The 16717-nt window shown below is 40.2% G+C and overlaps 1 protein-coding gene across 2 annotated transcripts in view; it reads right to left on the reverse strand.

The window, feature by feature from the left end:
• Positions 1-12445: 12445 nt before the first annotated feature.
• MMP28 (matrix metallopeptidase 28) overlaps positions 12446-16717 on the reverse strand; it is a 111021-nt gene continuing 106749 nt past the window's right edge. For both annotated transcript variants that reach the window (XM_077482173.1, XM_077482172.1), the window contains one exon: positions 12446-12857. In XM_077482173.1, coding sequence (XP_077338299.1) covers positions 12484-12857 — 374 coding nt within the window. In that variant the 3' untranslated portion in view covers positions 12446-12483. The remainder of the gene's footprint in view (positions 12858-16717) is intronic.

Consider the following 16717-nt stretch of genomic DNA (forward strand, 5'->3'; position numbering starts at 1 on the left):
ACTTTTGTTGGCTGTGCGAACGGACAAACTTTTTGACAACATAAGTCCTATGGAACAAAGTCTGATCGTGTGTACGCAAAACCATCTGACTTTTGTACAAGGTACAAACACGCATGCTCCGGACCAATGCAAAAGATCAGACAACAATACAGAAGTTGACCAAAGGTGGCGCTGGAGTAATTGAACGTCCTCATTTGAAGTGTTATCAGTACGTTGAAAAGTCACTACGTTCGTGTTTGTTGCCTAAAAAGTCAGATCGTGTGTATGCAATACAAACTTGTGGACTACGCCCTTTGTACAAAAGTCCACGGGAAAGTTTGTACAAAGTCCGATCGTGTGTATGAGGCTTTAGAATAAATGGAAGTTAGGGTTTACAGGTCTCTGTTTAAAGCCCCATACACACAATAGGACTTTGTACAAACTTTCCCTTGGATTTTTGTACAAAGGGCGTCGGCCCTAAACTTGTATTGCATACACACAGCAGGACTTTTTCAGCCAACTTTCACCAAATCGCCTGGTTTTTCTTCTTTTTACTGCCACCTTTGCTCAACTTCTGTATTGTTGTCTGATCTTTTGCATTGGTTCTGAGCATGCCTGTTTGTACTTTGTACAAAAGTCCTATGGTTTTCTGTACACACGATCAGACTTTGCTCCATCGGACTTTTGTTGCCAGAAAGTTTGTCCATTCGCACAGCCAACAAAAGTCTGATGAAAACCAAAAAAGTTTGTCCGATGGAGCATACACACAGTCGGATGTTGCTCCAAAACAGCTAATTTGCATGTTTGTTGTCAAAAAGTCTGATCGTGTGTATGGGCCTTTAAGCCTCATACACACGATAGGACTTTGTACAAACTTTCCCTTGGATTTTTGTACAAAGGGCGTCGGCCGTGAACTTGTATTGCATACACACGGCAGGACTTTTTCAGCCAACTTTCACCAAATCACGTGGTTTTTCTGCTCTTTACCGCCACCTTTGGTCAACTTCTGTATTGTTGTCTGATCTTTTGCATTGGTTCGTAGCATGCCTGTTTGTACTTTGTACAAAAGTCCTATGGTTTTCTGTACACACGATCAGACTTTGCTCCATCAGACTTTTGTTCCCAGAAAGTTTGTCCGTTCGCACAGCCAACAAAAGTCCGATGAAAACCAAAAAAGTTTGTCCGATGGAGCGTACACACGGTAGGATGTTGCTCCAAAACAGCTAATTTGCATGTTTGTTGTCAAAAAGTCTGATCTTGTGTATGGGCCTTTAGGATTTCTTTTCTTTTTTTTTTCAAAGATTGCATTTTATTGGATTTTACAAGTAGCAAAAGAGATAACATGTACCATAAACTGTTGAAGCAAGTATACTATGCAGTAGATTTCCCAGAGCATTTCAGAACATGCATTTAAGACAAGAAAGTACCCAACTGGTGTAAATTAGTGCCAAATGAACGTATATGTGTGTATTTTACCAAAATTACAAAACATTTTCTTTCTGGTGCTCTCAATAGTGTGGGCACTATTTTAAAATCAGCATGGTTACATTTATGATTGTGGTGTAAAAAGCACACAAATTTGAAACCCACAAGATGCGGGAACACAGTGAATGAGTGGACTGCATACAGTGTGAAAAATGTAAGTAGATGTGAATGGTGATGATTCCCACTTAAAAATCAAGCCAGGGGTGAAATTTTGGTACGTGAAATACGAGTGCCTTTTTGCCATAAAACTAAAAGGGGACTCTTATTCCTTTCTCTGAGAAATCTTTCAATTGACATCCTAATGGAGTGAAAATATTTGCAAGCGATAGCTTTTCCAAGACATATTCATTGATGATAGTTACTTACAAGGTAAAAATACCATCCCAATCTTTTCCCTGTATGGATGGAGTATCCAGCTGCCATTGCATTTTAACTTTCTAAAAAATACTGTAAAGGAGTAGCATTGGGATATATATTTAGCACAGTCATTCCTGGCTGGAAGATGTTCTATTTGGAAAGTTTGCAGGAGTAACCCCTGTGGACCAAATTGTACAGCAATTGTGTGTCTGAGTTGGAAATAGGCAAAAAAAAAAATTGTGTAACTTAAAATCAGTTTTGAGTTCTTGAAACTGAAACCCCACAAACTTGTTGCATTCTCCAAACCCTTTTTGAATAATTTTTGCAATATGGCGGGGCACCATACCCTGCTGAAAGAGACCACTGCCATCAGGTAATACTGTTTTCATTAAGTTGTGTACTTGGTCAGCAACAATGTTTGGGCAGACACTAGATGTCCCCACATGAATAGCAGGACTAAAGGTTTCCCGGCAAGTCATTGCCCAAAGCAACACACGGCCTCTGATAGCTTGCCTTCTTCCCATACTGCATTCTGATACCATCTCTTCTCCAGGTAGGCAGTGCACCCGGCCATGTAAAATGAAATGTGATTTATCAGACCAGGCCACCTTCTTCCATTGCTCTGTGGTCCAGTTCTGATTGAAGGTGCTTTTGGCTGTGGATATAGGTCAGCATGGGCACCCTGACCGGTCTGCAGCTACGCAGCCCCAAACACACCAAACTGCAATGCCAAATTTTTCTTCTTTCAGCACATCAACTTCATGGACAACATGTTTACTTGCTGCCTAATAAATCCCACCTATTTTCAGATGCCATTGTAAGGTTTAAAGGTAGTTAAGACCAAGAAGGGATTTAGTCCCTTAGCCTTTGTATTAAAGAAGATAAATTGTTATCAACATATGTATTTAGAAGTGAATGAATTACATTTCCTAAATACCAAAATTTAAGTACAATTTTTAGCAGTAAGGTGGGTCTATGCTAATTGTTGATTGGGTCCTGAAATCCTCCCAAACCTGTCTATAATTGAGTAGTCAACAATACTTAGAAACCTGCTAAATACAGCAGCACGTTATCTGCATAGAGAGATAGAGGGATACTCTCTCTTCTAGGTTACATATCTGAAATTGCTTAAACATTCTGATTCCTTCTAAGCAGTTCAGAAAGCATTTCTATCACAATAGCAAACAACAGAAGTGTTCCTCTATATATTGAAGTGTTCAGTGATTTGATTATTTATAGTTGGTATCAAAGCTGAATTTTCGTAAAAATTGCAAACAGATAAGGCCATTCTAGAAAATCGAATGGCACTGGAAGGGACCTGTATATTAGTGAATAGGCTGTGGACTGCCTTGGTATGAATCCAGTTAGGTCTGAGTTCATTATGTTGGAAATTTTTTGCAAGAATTTTGACATCCACAATAATCAAGGATATTGACCTAGAGGCTTCACAAGATTTAGGGTCTTTCTTTGTCTTTGGGATTATCAAAGTCTCCTTAACCACTTCAGCCCCAGAAGGTTTACACCCCTTCATGACCAGGCCATTTTTGGGGATATGACATTAACTGACAATTGTGCGGTCATGCGACACCGTATCCAAATAAAATTGATGTCCTTTTTTTCCCCCACAAATAGAGCTTTCTTTTGGAGGCATTTAATCACCTCTGTGGTTTTTATTTTTTACACTATAACCAAAAATTGACTAACAAAAAAAAAAAACTTACTAGTAATGTCAGCGATCAGCAATTTTTAGCGAGACTGCGACATTGCGGCGGATAAATCAGGCACTAAGTGGAGCTTTTTGGGGACCAGTGACACTAATACAGTGATCGGTGCTAAAAAAAAATATGCACTGACACTGTACTAATGACACTAGCAGGGAAGGAGTTAACATCAGGGGTGATTAAAGGTTTAAGAGTGCTCCTAGGGAGTGCTTTCTAATTGTGGGGGGAATATTTGAAGGACCTATTTCTTCCTCAGTTATAAGAGGATCAAGCAGGGAAGCTTGTTGTGGAGACAATGTAGGGGCTCAATGTCCTCTAAGTAATGAGCTAATATCACTTTAGTGAAGGACGCCTAGATTGGTATAAAGTATTGTAGAACCTGAAAAAAGGTTTGCGTAATAATGATGCAGGTCAACCTGCAGGGTCTTTTAATGACCATAGATATTGGCGATAGAAATAGGAGTGTATTCAGTTCTGGAGAGATATGCCAGTAGTTCAAAATTAAGTGATGAAGGATTCTTAATGTATTCTAATTCTAAGTCTGTGACTTTTCCAAGTCCACCAGTTTCAATGTGACGATTAATCTAACCTGCTTAACCACTTCCGTTGTTTGTCTACAAAGGGTTGCCTTGAAAGCTTACCACTTGATATTAGGATTAGGTTTAGTGATTACTAAAGGCAAAACATTTACATCAAGTGGATTGGAACACCTATCAGATTTTTATTGCTGCACACTAGGGAGAATCTCCCTCTTGAATTGACCAGGTGACCCTTGTTATCATAGAAAGAAAATATAACATTTTGAGTGGCCATCAGAAACAGCAATGTAGGGAAAAATGGGGAAAAGTGTTCTGGAGACCCTGGTGAATATCAGGGATTTCCCTAATTTTGGAAGGATTTCTTCTCACTTACTGTTCTGGCTATGGTACAGGAAGCAAAGGGAAATCTCCCCAATGGGGAACAGAGGCAGAAAAAAAAAAAAGTAACAGCTTTAAAATGGTGTTTCGGGATAAAAAAAAAAAAAATGAAAGCCAGCAGATACACATACTGCAACTGCTGGCTTTTAATAAATGGACACTTAACTGCCCTGCAGTCCCTTGATGTTGGCACCGCAGCTGATGTTTCCATCAGCTGTCGGGTGCTGCCACCGCAATTGCGGGTAAGGGAACCCAGCAGTGTAGCCTTTCAGCTTCACGTTGGAAACCCTACTGCGCAAGGCCTCACTCCTCTCTCCTATTAGCCCAGCGGCCTAGGGAGGAGGAGGAGGGAGCCCCGCGGTGACGTCACGGCCAGACTCTCGGAAGTTGTAAAGCATACCTGTCAAAGACAGGTATCCTGTCCCCCGAAAAGTGACAATTGTGACACCGGAGGGGGGAGGAATCCGATGAGCGGAAGTTCCACTTTAGGGTGGAACTCCGCTTTAAGTATTCATTAGTGGAGGTACAGTGGTTAGCATAAGCCGCACTTTGTACACTAACAGTTCTCAAAATGTTTGAGATCTGTCTTCAACTTGTCTTAAATTTTAATGTACAGTGTCTTGCAAAAGTATTCACCCCCCCCCCCGTCCGTCCCGTTCCCCCCCCGGCATCTTTTGTGTTTTGTTGCCTCACAACCTGGAATTAACATGGATTGTTTGAGGATTTGCATCATTTAACCACTTGCCGACCGCCGCACGACGATATACGTCGACAGAATGGCACGGGCAGGCATATGGGCGTACCTGTACGTCCCTGCCTTCCCGCGGGTGGGGGGCCCGATCGGGCCCCCCCCCCCGGTGCCTGCGTATTAGTTCGGGAGCGATCCGGGATGAGGGGGCGGCCATTCATTCATGGCCACCCCCTCGCGATCGCTCCTGACGAATGGAAATGCTCCGTGACATCACTTCCTCTCCTGTAATGTAAACACAGGCAGAGGAAGTGATGTAATCTCTCCTCCGTGTCGGTATTTTTCGTTCCGGCACCGAGGAGAGAGGATCGGTGAGTTGCACCAACACGACACTACACAGTAGAACATGCCAGGCACACTCACACCCCCCCTTCACCCCCCGATCACCCCCCCCAATTACCCCTGCCCCCCCCAGTCACAGTGACACCAATTGCATTTTTTTTTTTTTTTTTTGCATTGGTGTCATTTGTGACTGTAATAACTGTTAGGGCAGTTAGGGTTAGCCCCCTTTAGTTCTAATGTACCCCCCTAACCCCCCCAATAAAGGTTTAACCCCGTGATCACCCCCCGTCGCCAGTGTCACTAAGGCTGGGTTCACATTGCAGCGGTTTATGAGAACGGATGTGATTCGCACCGTACTGCAGTGCAAATCACATCCGATCTCTGTGCGATTCGAGTTCAGCCATACAGATAGTATGGCTGAATTCGCGCCGCACCCGCCGCAAATTCGCACGGGACCCTTTTTTTGGTCTGCAGCAGAATCGGATCGCATGGGTGTTCACACCATGTGATCCGAGTTTGCAGATCGCACTGCGATATGCGAACTGATCTGGGGGTGTCATTAACATTTCACTGACACTCCCAGCAGTTCGCATAGGGCAGTGTGAACTGCCGCCGGGAGGCATGCGATGCGGGAACCCGCCGCGGATTCGTGGCGTTCCCGCATCGCTCCAGTGTGAACCCAGCCTAATAAGCGATCGTTTTTCTGATCGCTGTATTAGTGTCACAGGTGACGCTAGTTAGGCAGGTAGGTATTTAGGTTCGCCGCAGCTTTTTATAGCGCCAGGGACCCCCATATACTACCGCATAAAGCCCCCTGATTGCCCCCTAGTTAACCCTTTCACCAGTGATCACCATATAACTGTTACAGGTGACGCTGGTTGGTTAGTTATTTTTTTATAGTTTCAGGGCACCCGCCATTTATTACCTAGTCTCACTAGTGTACCCCTAAATTTAGGGGTGTCTACTTTCCAAAATGGGGTCATTTGGGGGGGGTTTGTGCCATCTTGGCATTTTATGGCCTTCAAAACTGTAACGCCCTTAGAAAGCCTGAAGGCGGTGCTTGGCTTTCGGGGCCCCGTACGCAGGTAGGCTCCCAAAAAGTCCCACGTATGTGGTATCCCCGTACTCAGGAGAAGCAGCAGAATTTATTTTGGGGTGTAATTTCACATATGCCCATGGCATGCGTGAGCAATATATCATTTAGTGACAACTTTGTGAAAAAAATAAAAATAAATAAAGTTTGTAATATTCCCGCAACTTGTGGCAAAATATAAAATTTTCCATGGACTCAACATGCCTCTCAGCAAATAGCTTGGGGGTGTCTACTTTCTAAAATGGGGTCATTTGTGGGGGTTTTGTGCCATCTTGGCATTTTATGGCCTTCAAAACTGTAATAGGTAGTGAGAAGTGAAATCAAATATTTACGCCCTTAGAAAGCCTGAAGGCGGTGCTTGGTTTTCGGGGCCCCGTACGCGGCTAGGCTCCCCAAAAGTCCCACATATGTGGTATCCCTGTACTCAGGAGAAGCAGCAGAATTTATTTTGGGGTGTCATTTCACATATGCCCATAGCATGTGTGAGCAATATATAATTTAGTGACAACTTTGTGAAAAAAAAAAAAAATAAATAAAAGTTTGTAATTTTCCCGCAATTTGTGGCAAAATATAAAATATTCTATGGACTCAACATGCCTCTCAGCAAATAGCTTGGGGTGTCTACTTTCTAAAATGGGGTCATTTGTGGGGGTTTTGTGCCATCTTGGCATTTTATGGCCTTCAAAACTGTAATAGGTAGTGAGAAGTGAAATCAAAAATTTACGCCCTTAGAAAGCCTGAAGGCGGTGCTTGGTTTTCGGGGCCCCGTACGCGGCTAGGCTCAAAAAAAGTCCCACATATGTGGTATCCCCGTACTCAGGAGAAGCAGCAGAATTTATTTTGGGGTGTCATTTCACATATGCCCATAGCATGTGTGAGCAATATATCATTTAGTGACAACTTTGTGTAAAGAAAAAAAAATTTTTTTTTTGTCATTATTCAATCGCTTGAGGCAAAAAAATAAAATATTCAATGGGCTCAACATGCCTCTTATCAATTTCCTTAGGGGGTCTACTTTCCAAAATGGGGTCATTTGGGGGGGGGTTTGTACTGCCCTGCCATTTTAGCACCTCAAGAAATGAGATAGGCAGTCGTAAACTAAAAGCTGCGTAAATTCCAGAAAACGTACCTTAGTTTGTAGATGTGACAACTTTTGCGCAAACCAATAAATATACAGTTATTGACTTTTTTTTTACCAAAGACATGTGGCTGAATACATTTTGGCCTAAATGTATGACTAAAATTGAGTTTATTGGATTTTTCTAATAACAAAAATTAGAAAATATCATTTTTTTTCAAAATTTGCGGTCTTTTTACGTTTATATCGCAAAAAATAAAAATCGCAGAGTCAGTCAAATACCTTTAAAAGAAAGCTCTATTTGTGGGAAGAAAAGGACGCAAATTTTGTTTGGGTACAACATTGCATGACCGCGCAATTACCAGTTAAAGCAGCGCAGTGCCAAATTGTAAAAAGACCTCTGGTCATTGACCAGCAAAATGGTCCGGTCTGAAAGTGGTTAATTTACAGAACATGCCCACAACTTTGAAGATGATTTTTTTTTTTAAGCAAACAACAAAATAACAGAAAAAGTCAATGTGCATAACTATTCACCCCCTTAAAGTCAATACATTTCACCTTATGCAGCTATCACAGCTCCAAGTCACTTTGGATAAGTCTCTATGAGCTTGCCACATCTTACCACTGTGATTTTTGCCCATTCCTCCTTGCAAAACTGCTCCAGCTCCTTCAAGTTGAGGTCTTTAAGTCTGACCACAGATTTTCTATTGGATTGAGTTCTGGGCTTTAACTAGTTTTGCTCAAGAATATCCCTGTATTTAGCACCATCCATCTTTCCCTCAATTCTGACCAGTTTCCCGGTCCCGACTGCTGAAAAACATCATCACAGCATGATGCTGCCACCACCATGTTTCACTGTGGGGATGGTGTTCTTTGGGTGATATGTTGGGTTTGCGCCAGACATAGCGTTTTCTTTGATGACCAAAAAGTAAAATTTTTGTCTCATCAGACTGGAGCACCTTCCTCCATACATTTTGTGAGTCTCCCACATGCCTTTTCGCAAACTCAAAACGTGGCATTTTCTTTTTTTGCTGAAAGTAATTGCTTTCTTTTGGTCACTCTGCCATAAAGCCCAACTCTATGAAGCGTACAGCTTATTGTCATCCTATGTACAGATACTCCAGTGTCTGCTGTGCAACTCTGCAGCTCCTCCAGGGTTACTTTAGGTCTCTGTGCTGCCTCTCTGATTAATGCCCTCCTTGCCCAGTCTGTGAGTTTTGGTGTGCGGCCATCGCAGGATTGCTGTTGTGCCATGTTCTTTCCATTTGGTTATGATAGATTTCATGGTGCTCCTAGAGATCATCAAAGATTTGGATATTTTTTTTTTTATAACCTAACCCTGACTTGTACTTCTCAACAACATTTTCCCTTATTTGTTTGAAGAGTTCCTTGGTCTTTATGGCAGTGTCTGGTTGGTGCAGTTGCACACAAGTGGACATCATTTCACTAATTATGTGACTTCTGAAGGTAATTGGTTGCACCAGAGCTTTTTTATGGGCTTTATAACAAAGGGGGTGAATACATACGCACATGCTAAGTATCCGTTTTTTATTTTGAAAAATAGTTTTATGTGTATATGTTTCTAATTTTACTTCACCAACTTAGACTATTGTGTTCTAATCCATCACATATAATTCGGATTACAAATATTGAACTAAAGGCTGTGATGTAACAAAATAGGTAAAAAGCCAAGGGGAGCGAATACTTTTGCAAGGCACTATAAAGCATTAGAGTGTTGCTGAGAGGGGTGAATAAGGAGCACAGAAAGTACCTTTCCAGGACAAAATGCTGGCTTAGGTTAACTTCAGTTCAATCAAGACATCTGTAAAGGCCTAGGTAAATGATGTAATGATATCATATAACATGGGAAATCTTCCCAATAGGGCACTGATAGAAAAAAAAAGAAAAAAAGAAGCATGGTGTGAGTTAAAAAACACCATTTAAACTGCCTTTGGTTCCAAATTAAAGTAGGAACGTGTATTAACATCTGTCTGAAATTATTTTGGTGTCTGCATCCTTTTAAAGAAGAGTTTGCATAGCTTTCTGCCACATCTTGCACTAGAATTTGAGAGAGGAAGTGAAAGAAAAGTACTCAAAAGGGTTTCAGTCAATAAAAATGCCTGAAAGACAACAAAACCCTTCCAAGCACTACTTTGGCTTTGACACACGATAATGGACAACTGTTGCACAACTGTCACATGTATAACATTCAGGTGAGACTTTATGTGACTTTTGAGGGTTTTCATTGCAGTCAAGCTGCATGAAAGTCAGACAAAAGTCGTGCAGGAACCTTTTTTAAGTTGCACATATTTTAATGGTTGTCATTGTGTCCAAAGTCACGTGACAAGTCACACAACAAGTTGCACAAGTGTGAATGGAGCCTAAATCAATATGCAGACTCTAGCATATGCCTTAATGGTAATCTGTCCAACAGTTTGACAGTGATCACTAACACATTTTAAACCTCCGTTATTGGAAATGAACAGAACCTGAAAAGAACATATCACTTTTTATGTGTATTCTCAAAAGGAGATATTTGTAGCAGACAGTTTATCTGGCCATTTATGGACACCCTATAGGTACCTTAACTATGCACTTATAGGTAGCAATCACCAGGACCTGTTAAGTTTGTTGGAGGCAGATCTGAAAACTATAATTTACCTTAGCCAATTACTATTAACTCACACAACTCAAACCTGATCGATAAGGTGTCAGTGCATTAACAATTACCTGTCTGGAAGCAATAAGTATAAAAGCACAAGGATTATAATACCTGTAAATTAAACATTGACAAAGGTAATGTCAATATTTTGCCCTCAGATGTTCTATGGTTCAAAGGGAGAGAAGCCTATACTTGCCTTTTACTGAGCAGGTAAATCTCTATGCTGCACTCAACAAACAACTGTTATTTAAGAAATGAGATTGGCTCCTTAAAGGTTTCAGGCCTTTATAGGTAAGGTTTACTCAAGAACATAAAAACATGCCACTTTAAGTCAATATTTGTATGGGGTGATCACTGCGTGACAATTATTTACACATAGTGCACTGTGATGAATTACCAGGTATTAAATATCCTTCCTTGTCTCCTGCTAATATATGATTGACTTAGAAGGTAGCACATTTGTTTATCTTAGACAATGGGATGGTTTTCTAATCAAAGTACCACCCTGTATATGTGGATAGACAGTGTGCATCTTTCGGCCACCATAAACATGTTTCTATTGCATGATCCAGCAGAGACTACTTTAGAGTTACTGAATCCAATGCACATTTTGTTGGGGTATAGAAAAAAGTTTGTTTTTAGGAAAATGGAATTCATAAATTCAGTAACTGTACTTTTTTAAGATTCATAGATTTCAGAACCAGTAGGGCCAATTTACACAACACCAAATGTAAAATCTAGATCTGATGTGATTTCCAGCAAAGTAGAAAGCATTCTTTTGTGAATCTCTAATTCTGTGCTAAAGCTGCTTCAGTCCTTAACTGCATTATTCTCTACTAAGCCTCTTATATTTCACAATAAATCAAGCAGATAAAAATATAATACCGGTACTCATTTTGTTTTATGTCAATTAAGGTAGTGTGATTGTGGTCTAAAATTGACCAAACAGTGGTTGCAATTGTGATTGCATGTAAAAGATTTCACTACACTTCAAACATATCAAAAACACAGTGTTTCAAACAACTTCCGGTTGAAATACCAAAAGGACCCAACTTTTACTTAAGTTTTGGGGGATAAAGCATGTAAACATTGGAGAGGCAGTGATATAAAAAAAAGGGTATTGTAGCAGGAGTGGATTTGTGAATCAGAGTATTTGCATCCACTTGGTCTCAATATTGACATTGATTTAAGCTGTTTTATAACTGATTAACTTTTAATGTAGGAACAGTAGATATTAAGTGTGAGTTTAATAAATTCATTTTTTCTGGGGAATTTTTTTTATGGTATGTATATATATATATTCTAATTATTTTTATATTTGATACATTATATTTTACTATTAAATATATATTTTTTTAGTCATTATGCATTTTTGAGTAATTCAAATTAATTGGAGATAATTATTAGGTACTTGTCCCATCACAGTAAATTTGTGAAATGGCTGTTTATATGAGCCAACAGCGTCAAGTAAACAATTATATAGGTGCCATAGGCAGCGAACATGACATTGCTTGATATGCTTATTGATGGACCAGATTGTACCAACTGACCCTTTGCCTGCCCCCTTCTAATGTTTATTACCCCAGGGAAGAAAGGGAATTTTTGCCTTGGGTTGGGGACAGACACAACCAACTGGCCATTTCATATTAGGAAGTTTCTTGTGAACTAAAAAAAGTGTGCTGCACAAAGCATGACTGGAAGTAATTGATGGCGGTTTTGAAATATGGATTTGATCTTCAATGATATGATGTATTCTAAAACATCTTTTTAATATATATGCTAAAAAGGGGGGTTGTGAGAGAAGACTTGTAACTGAAAAGAGCTGAAAAAGATTGCTGCACTGTGAAAGTTATTAGAACTTACCCAAATAAATAATTAAATAAAATATGCCTTCATCACACATATTTTAGGAATTCAGCTTCCACAATAGATTATACAGTTTTCTATTACTGATACTAGAAAAGAGCATGGTGCTATAGATTTCTCAGCATAAAGTGTATACTTTTTTTTTACATATTTTTGTGACACCTTATTATTATGTAATATAAGCTTAAAAAATATAATTCTAAAAACGTGCTTCTTTTTATAAATTAAAAAACAATATTCCATTTCAACCTCAAAAATTACAATGATAATATTAAAATTTTATTGCAATCAGATGTCAAGAAGGTTGACAGTTGAGCCAAGATAAGTCTTGCACCCACTTCCCAGAAGCAGTAACTTTCAGTGTGTCCTGGTCAAATTTCCAGTATTTTTCACCTTTAAAAAAATAAACAGAGCCATTTGGATGAGTCAGTGCTGCATTAGCAATGAGAGGAACACCTTTCCAGTCCTGTATGCTGCGTGGATAGTAGGGCTCCACCATCATAGATTCCTCATTGATCACATAGTACTTTTCTCCTTTAAAAATAATTAAATGTCCAAGTGGTGGAAAATATAAGGCTGTGTCAGGATGTCGTGGGAAACCATTTTCACTACACTTTTGAGGAAAACCAGCCTCTAGTCTAGAACCTTTGTATCTCCAGCATCTCCCACCTGCAAAAAAAAAAAAATGCAAAAAATAAAAATAAAAAAAAGAATAGGTTATACTCCGCACAATACTGCTCCAGTTTTGGACCTAAATAATCACATATTAAAGGGACTTTGTCACAAAAAAAATACCTGTCTCAGAAGTCTCACATAGCAGGAGCAATAACCTAAAGTCACAGGTTGTATACAGGCTCGTTCACGCCATCAAATTAAAAAAACGCATAGTTGTTTAATGTGCTGCATTAAAATTGAATTCAACACAAGATACTTTTTATGTTCAATCTGATTTTGTTAAAGGATTTTTACATAAAGAACAAAGGAATTAACACAAAGTATAAATAAAAATGGTCGAACTACAAAAAATACAATTATGTTACAAATAGAGATAAATAATCAAACATATATGCATACCATGGGACTAGAGTGGGTAGTGTACAATAATGATGCTAGCACAGTTGGGGAGAGACAAGCTAAAAACATGGTCTCTAAGCTGAATACAAGAGGGAAAGAAGAAGGTAGGGAATACAACCCAGATGAGGCATCCAGAAATAGTATAGAATAGTTGAGGGCTTACTGCTGCCCTGAAAGGTAGTCTGTAAGTTCAGAGGAGTCCCTATTCCGGGAGAGCTATATCTGATGTCATTCTTCATAGGTGCCAACTTCCTGTGCCAGGAGTGACTATGCTTTCAATACAGTCACAGTATGCTTTTAAGAGCATGTTACATGCACGTCTACACTTTTTAAAATACCTCCCTGTAAACATGTGAAATCATGCACATGTAACTGAAAGAACACCAATTAAGCCCACGTATATAAGGTGATGATGCAGCATGGTGCCTGCGCCCCGGAAGAAGTCCTTGGTGACGAAACACCTAGGAATGAGCGACATGCTTGCATCATCGCATACCGGAAATGACGCAATTTCTACTAGCCGGCAAGTTTACTTGTTCATTGTGCAATCTTGTTTTATCTATGCGAGTGATATTTTTTAAATGAAATAAACACTTTTAAGGGTTTTACTCTATTCGATTCCTATATTTCTTTCATGTCACTGTTGATGTCTGAGAGAATGGTCTGGAGTATATAGTGTATCATCCATGCCTGTGGTGTGTTTGCAAAGGAACCTTTCAGAATACCAGCAAACTTCCATCCTTCAGATTGTAAGTAAATAAATATGATCTCACTTTTTTGGGGGATACTGTCCACCAAGAATCTTAGAAAATTAAGGTGCGTGGCTCTCAGGAGTGATTGAAATGATCCATGTAGCCGTAGCCAGACTATGGGCATTTAAATATTTCCATGTTCTTAAAGAGGAACTTCAGTTTGTTTCTTAAGTCAGCAGCTACAAATAAAATAGATGCTGACTTTTAAATATCAGGAACTTACCAGTGCCTGGGACCCAGCACTGTCTGCAGCTGGTTTGTCTTACTGCTGCAGGTACCCGGCGCTGCCATCTTGGATATGGGAGCTGGCTGTGGCTTCCAAAAGAACAACAGACGGCTCCCCCAGGGCATGCACAAGCTCTTACGAAACTTTGGGATTGGTCCTGCAGCCTCCTGGGACATGAGACATGAGCATTTAAAACCTGAAAGATGTTCTATTCCTGCTCTACTCTAGAATCTAGAATGTACTTTTTATTTATTGTAGGTGGTTGTAAAAGGTACATTTAAAAAAATAAAATAAAAATTCTATACTTACTGTACCTGCTCTGTGCTATAGAATTGCACAGAGCAGCCCCAAACCTCCTCTTCTTGTGTCCCCCACCAGCGCTCCTGGCTTCCCCTCTATGTCCAGTGCCAAGGGGAAGCCACTTCCCATTTACCTCCTTCATGACGGGCCATTTTTTGCTATTCAGCACTGTGCTACTTTTACTGGCAATTGCCAAAATGTATTATCTTTTAATTACATAGTTAGTCTGGCTGAAAAAAATAAAAAAGGACACGAAAAGTCCACCAGTTCAACCAATATGGGGGGGGGGGGGGGGATTATACAATCCTATAATTCTATAAACACAGTCCTAGACTTACAGTTGATCTAGAGGAAGGCAAAAAGCCCAATAAAGCATGATCCAATTGGCTCCTGATCCCCCAAGAGGCAATAGGATATTCCCTGGATTAACTTTACCTGTAAAAAAAGAATCCAGGCCTTTTTAAAAACAATCTACTGAGCTGGCCTGAACCAGCTCTTGGGGAAGTTTATTCCACATGTTCACAGCTCTCGCTGTGAAGAAGCCTTTCTGTCTTTTCCTCTAGATGTATAACTGCTACATGTTTTTGTTAAAAAAAATAAAATTAAAAATTAAAAATCCCAATAAGTGTATATTAATTGGTTTGTGTTAAAGTTATAGCATCTACCAACTATGGTATCTTGAAAAAGTATTCCTACCCCTTGAAATTATCCACATTTTGTCATGTTACAACCAAAAACATAAATGCATTTTATTGGGATTTTTATGTGATAGACCAACACAAAGTGGCACATAATTGTGAAGTGAAAGGAAAATGATAAATGTTTTTCAACAAGTGTGGCATGCATTTGTATTCAGTCCCCTTTACTTTGATATTCCTAACTAAAATCTAGTGCAACCAAATGCCTTCAGAAGTCACCCAATTAAGATTCCACCTGTGTATAATTTAATCTTAGTACAAATACAGTTCTGCAAAGCCCTCAGAAGTTTGTTAGAGAACCTTAGTGAACAAACAGCATCATGAAGGCCAAGAAACACACCAGACAGCTCAGTGATAAAGTTGTGGAGAAGTTTAAAGCAGGCTTAGGTTATAATAAAAAAAATATCCCAAGCTTTGAACATCTCACAGAGCACTGTTCAATCCATCATCCAAAAATGGAAAGAGTATGGCACAACTGCAAACCTACCAAGACATGGCCGTCCACCTAAAATGATAGGCCGGGGCAAGGCGAATATTAATCAGAGAAGCAGCCAAGAGGACCATGGTAACTCTGAAGGAGCTGCAGCGATCCACAGTTCAGGGGGGAGAATCTGTCCACAGGATAACTCTAAGCCCCTGTACACACGGTCGGAGATTCTGCCAACCAAATCCGTCGGATTTTGTTCGTCAGATTTAGTCTGACGGATTGTGTCCGAAACTGTTGCATACACACGGTCGGACTAAGTTGTCGAAAAATCCGATCTTTCAGAACGTGATGACGTAATTTCGTTACGATGGGACTACATTCAGGCTAGTAGCCAATAGCTTTGATGTAGGAATTTGATCTGAGCATGCGTGGCACTTGGTCCGATCAAAATTCGCTACACATGATCGGAGTATGTCCGATCGAACCAGTTGGTCGGGAAATATTTCCAACATGTTGGAAAATTGGGTCCGACGGATATTCGGACGGAATCAGTCCGATGCATACCACACACAGTCGGATTATCCGACGACGCGGTCCGATAGGACACATTCCGACGGATTCTCCGACCGTGTGTACAAGGGCTTAGTCGTGCACTCCACAAATCTTGCCTTTAAGGAAGAGTTGCAAGAAGAATGCCATTGTTGAAAGAAAGCCATAAGAAGCCCTGTTTGCAGTTTGCGAGGAGCCATGTGGGGTACACAGCAAACATGTGAAATAAGGTGATCTGGTCAGATGAGACCAAAATGTAACTTTTTGGCCTAAAAGCAAAATGTTGTGTAGAGGAAAACTAACACTGCACATCACAGTGAATACACCATCCCCACCATGAAACATAATAGTGGCTGCATCATGTTGTGGGGATGCTTTTCTTCCGCAGGGACAGGGAAGCTAGTCAGAGTTTATGGGAAAATAGAATGGAGCCAAATGCAGGGCAATCTTAGAAGAAAACCTGTTAAAGTCTGCAAAAGACTTGAGACTGGGGCGGAGGGCTT

This window comes from Lithobates pipiens, unplaced genomic scaffold, assembly GCF_037356315.1.
Source record: "Lithobates pipiens isolate NorthernLeopardFrog02 unplaced genomic scaffold, aLitPip1_a1.2 Scaffold_16, whole genome shotgun sequence".
NCBI classification, from domain to species: domain Eukaryota; kingdom Metazoa; phylum Chordata; class Amphibia; order Anura; family Ranidae; genus Lithobates; species Lithobates pipiens.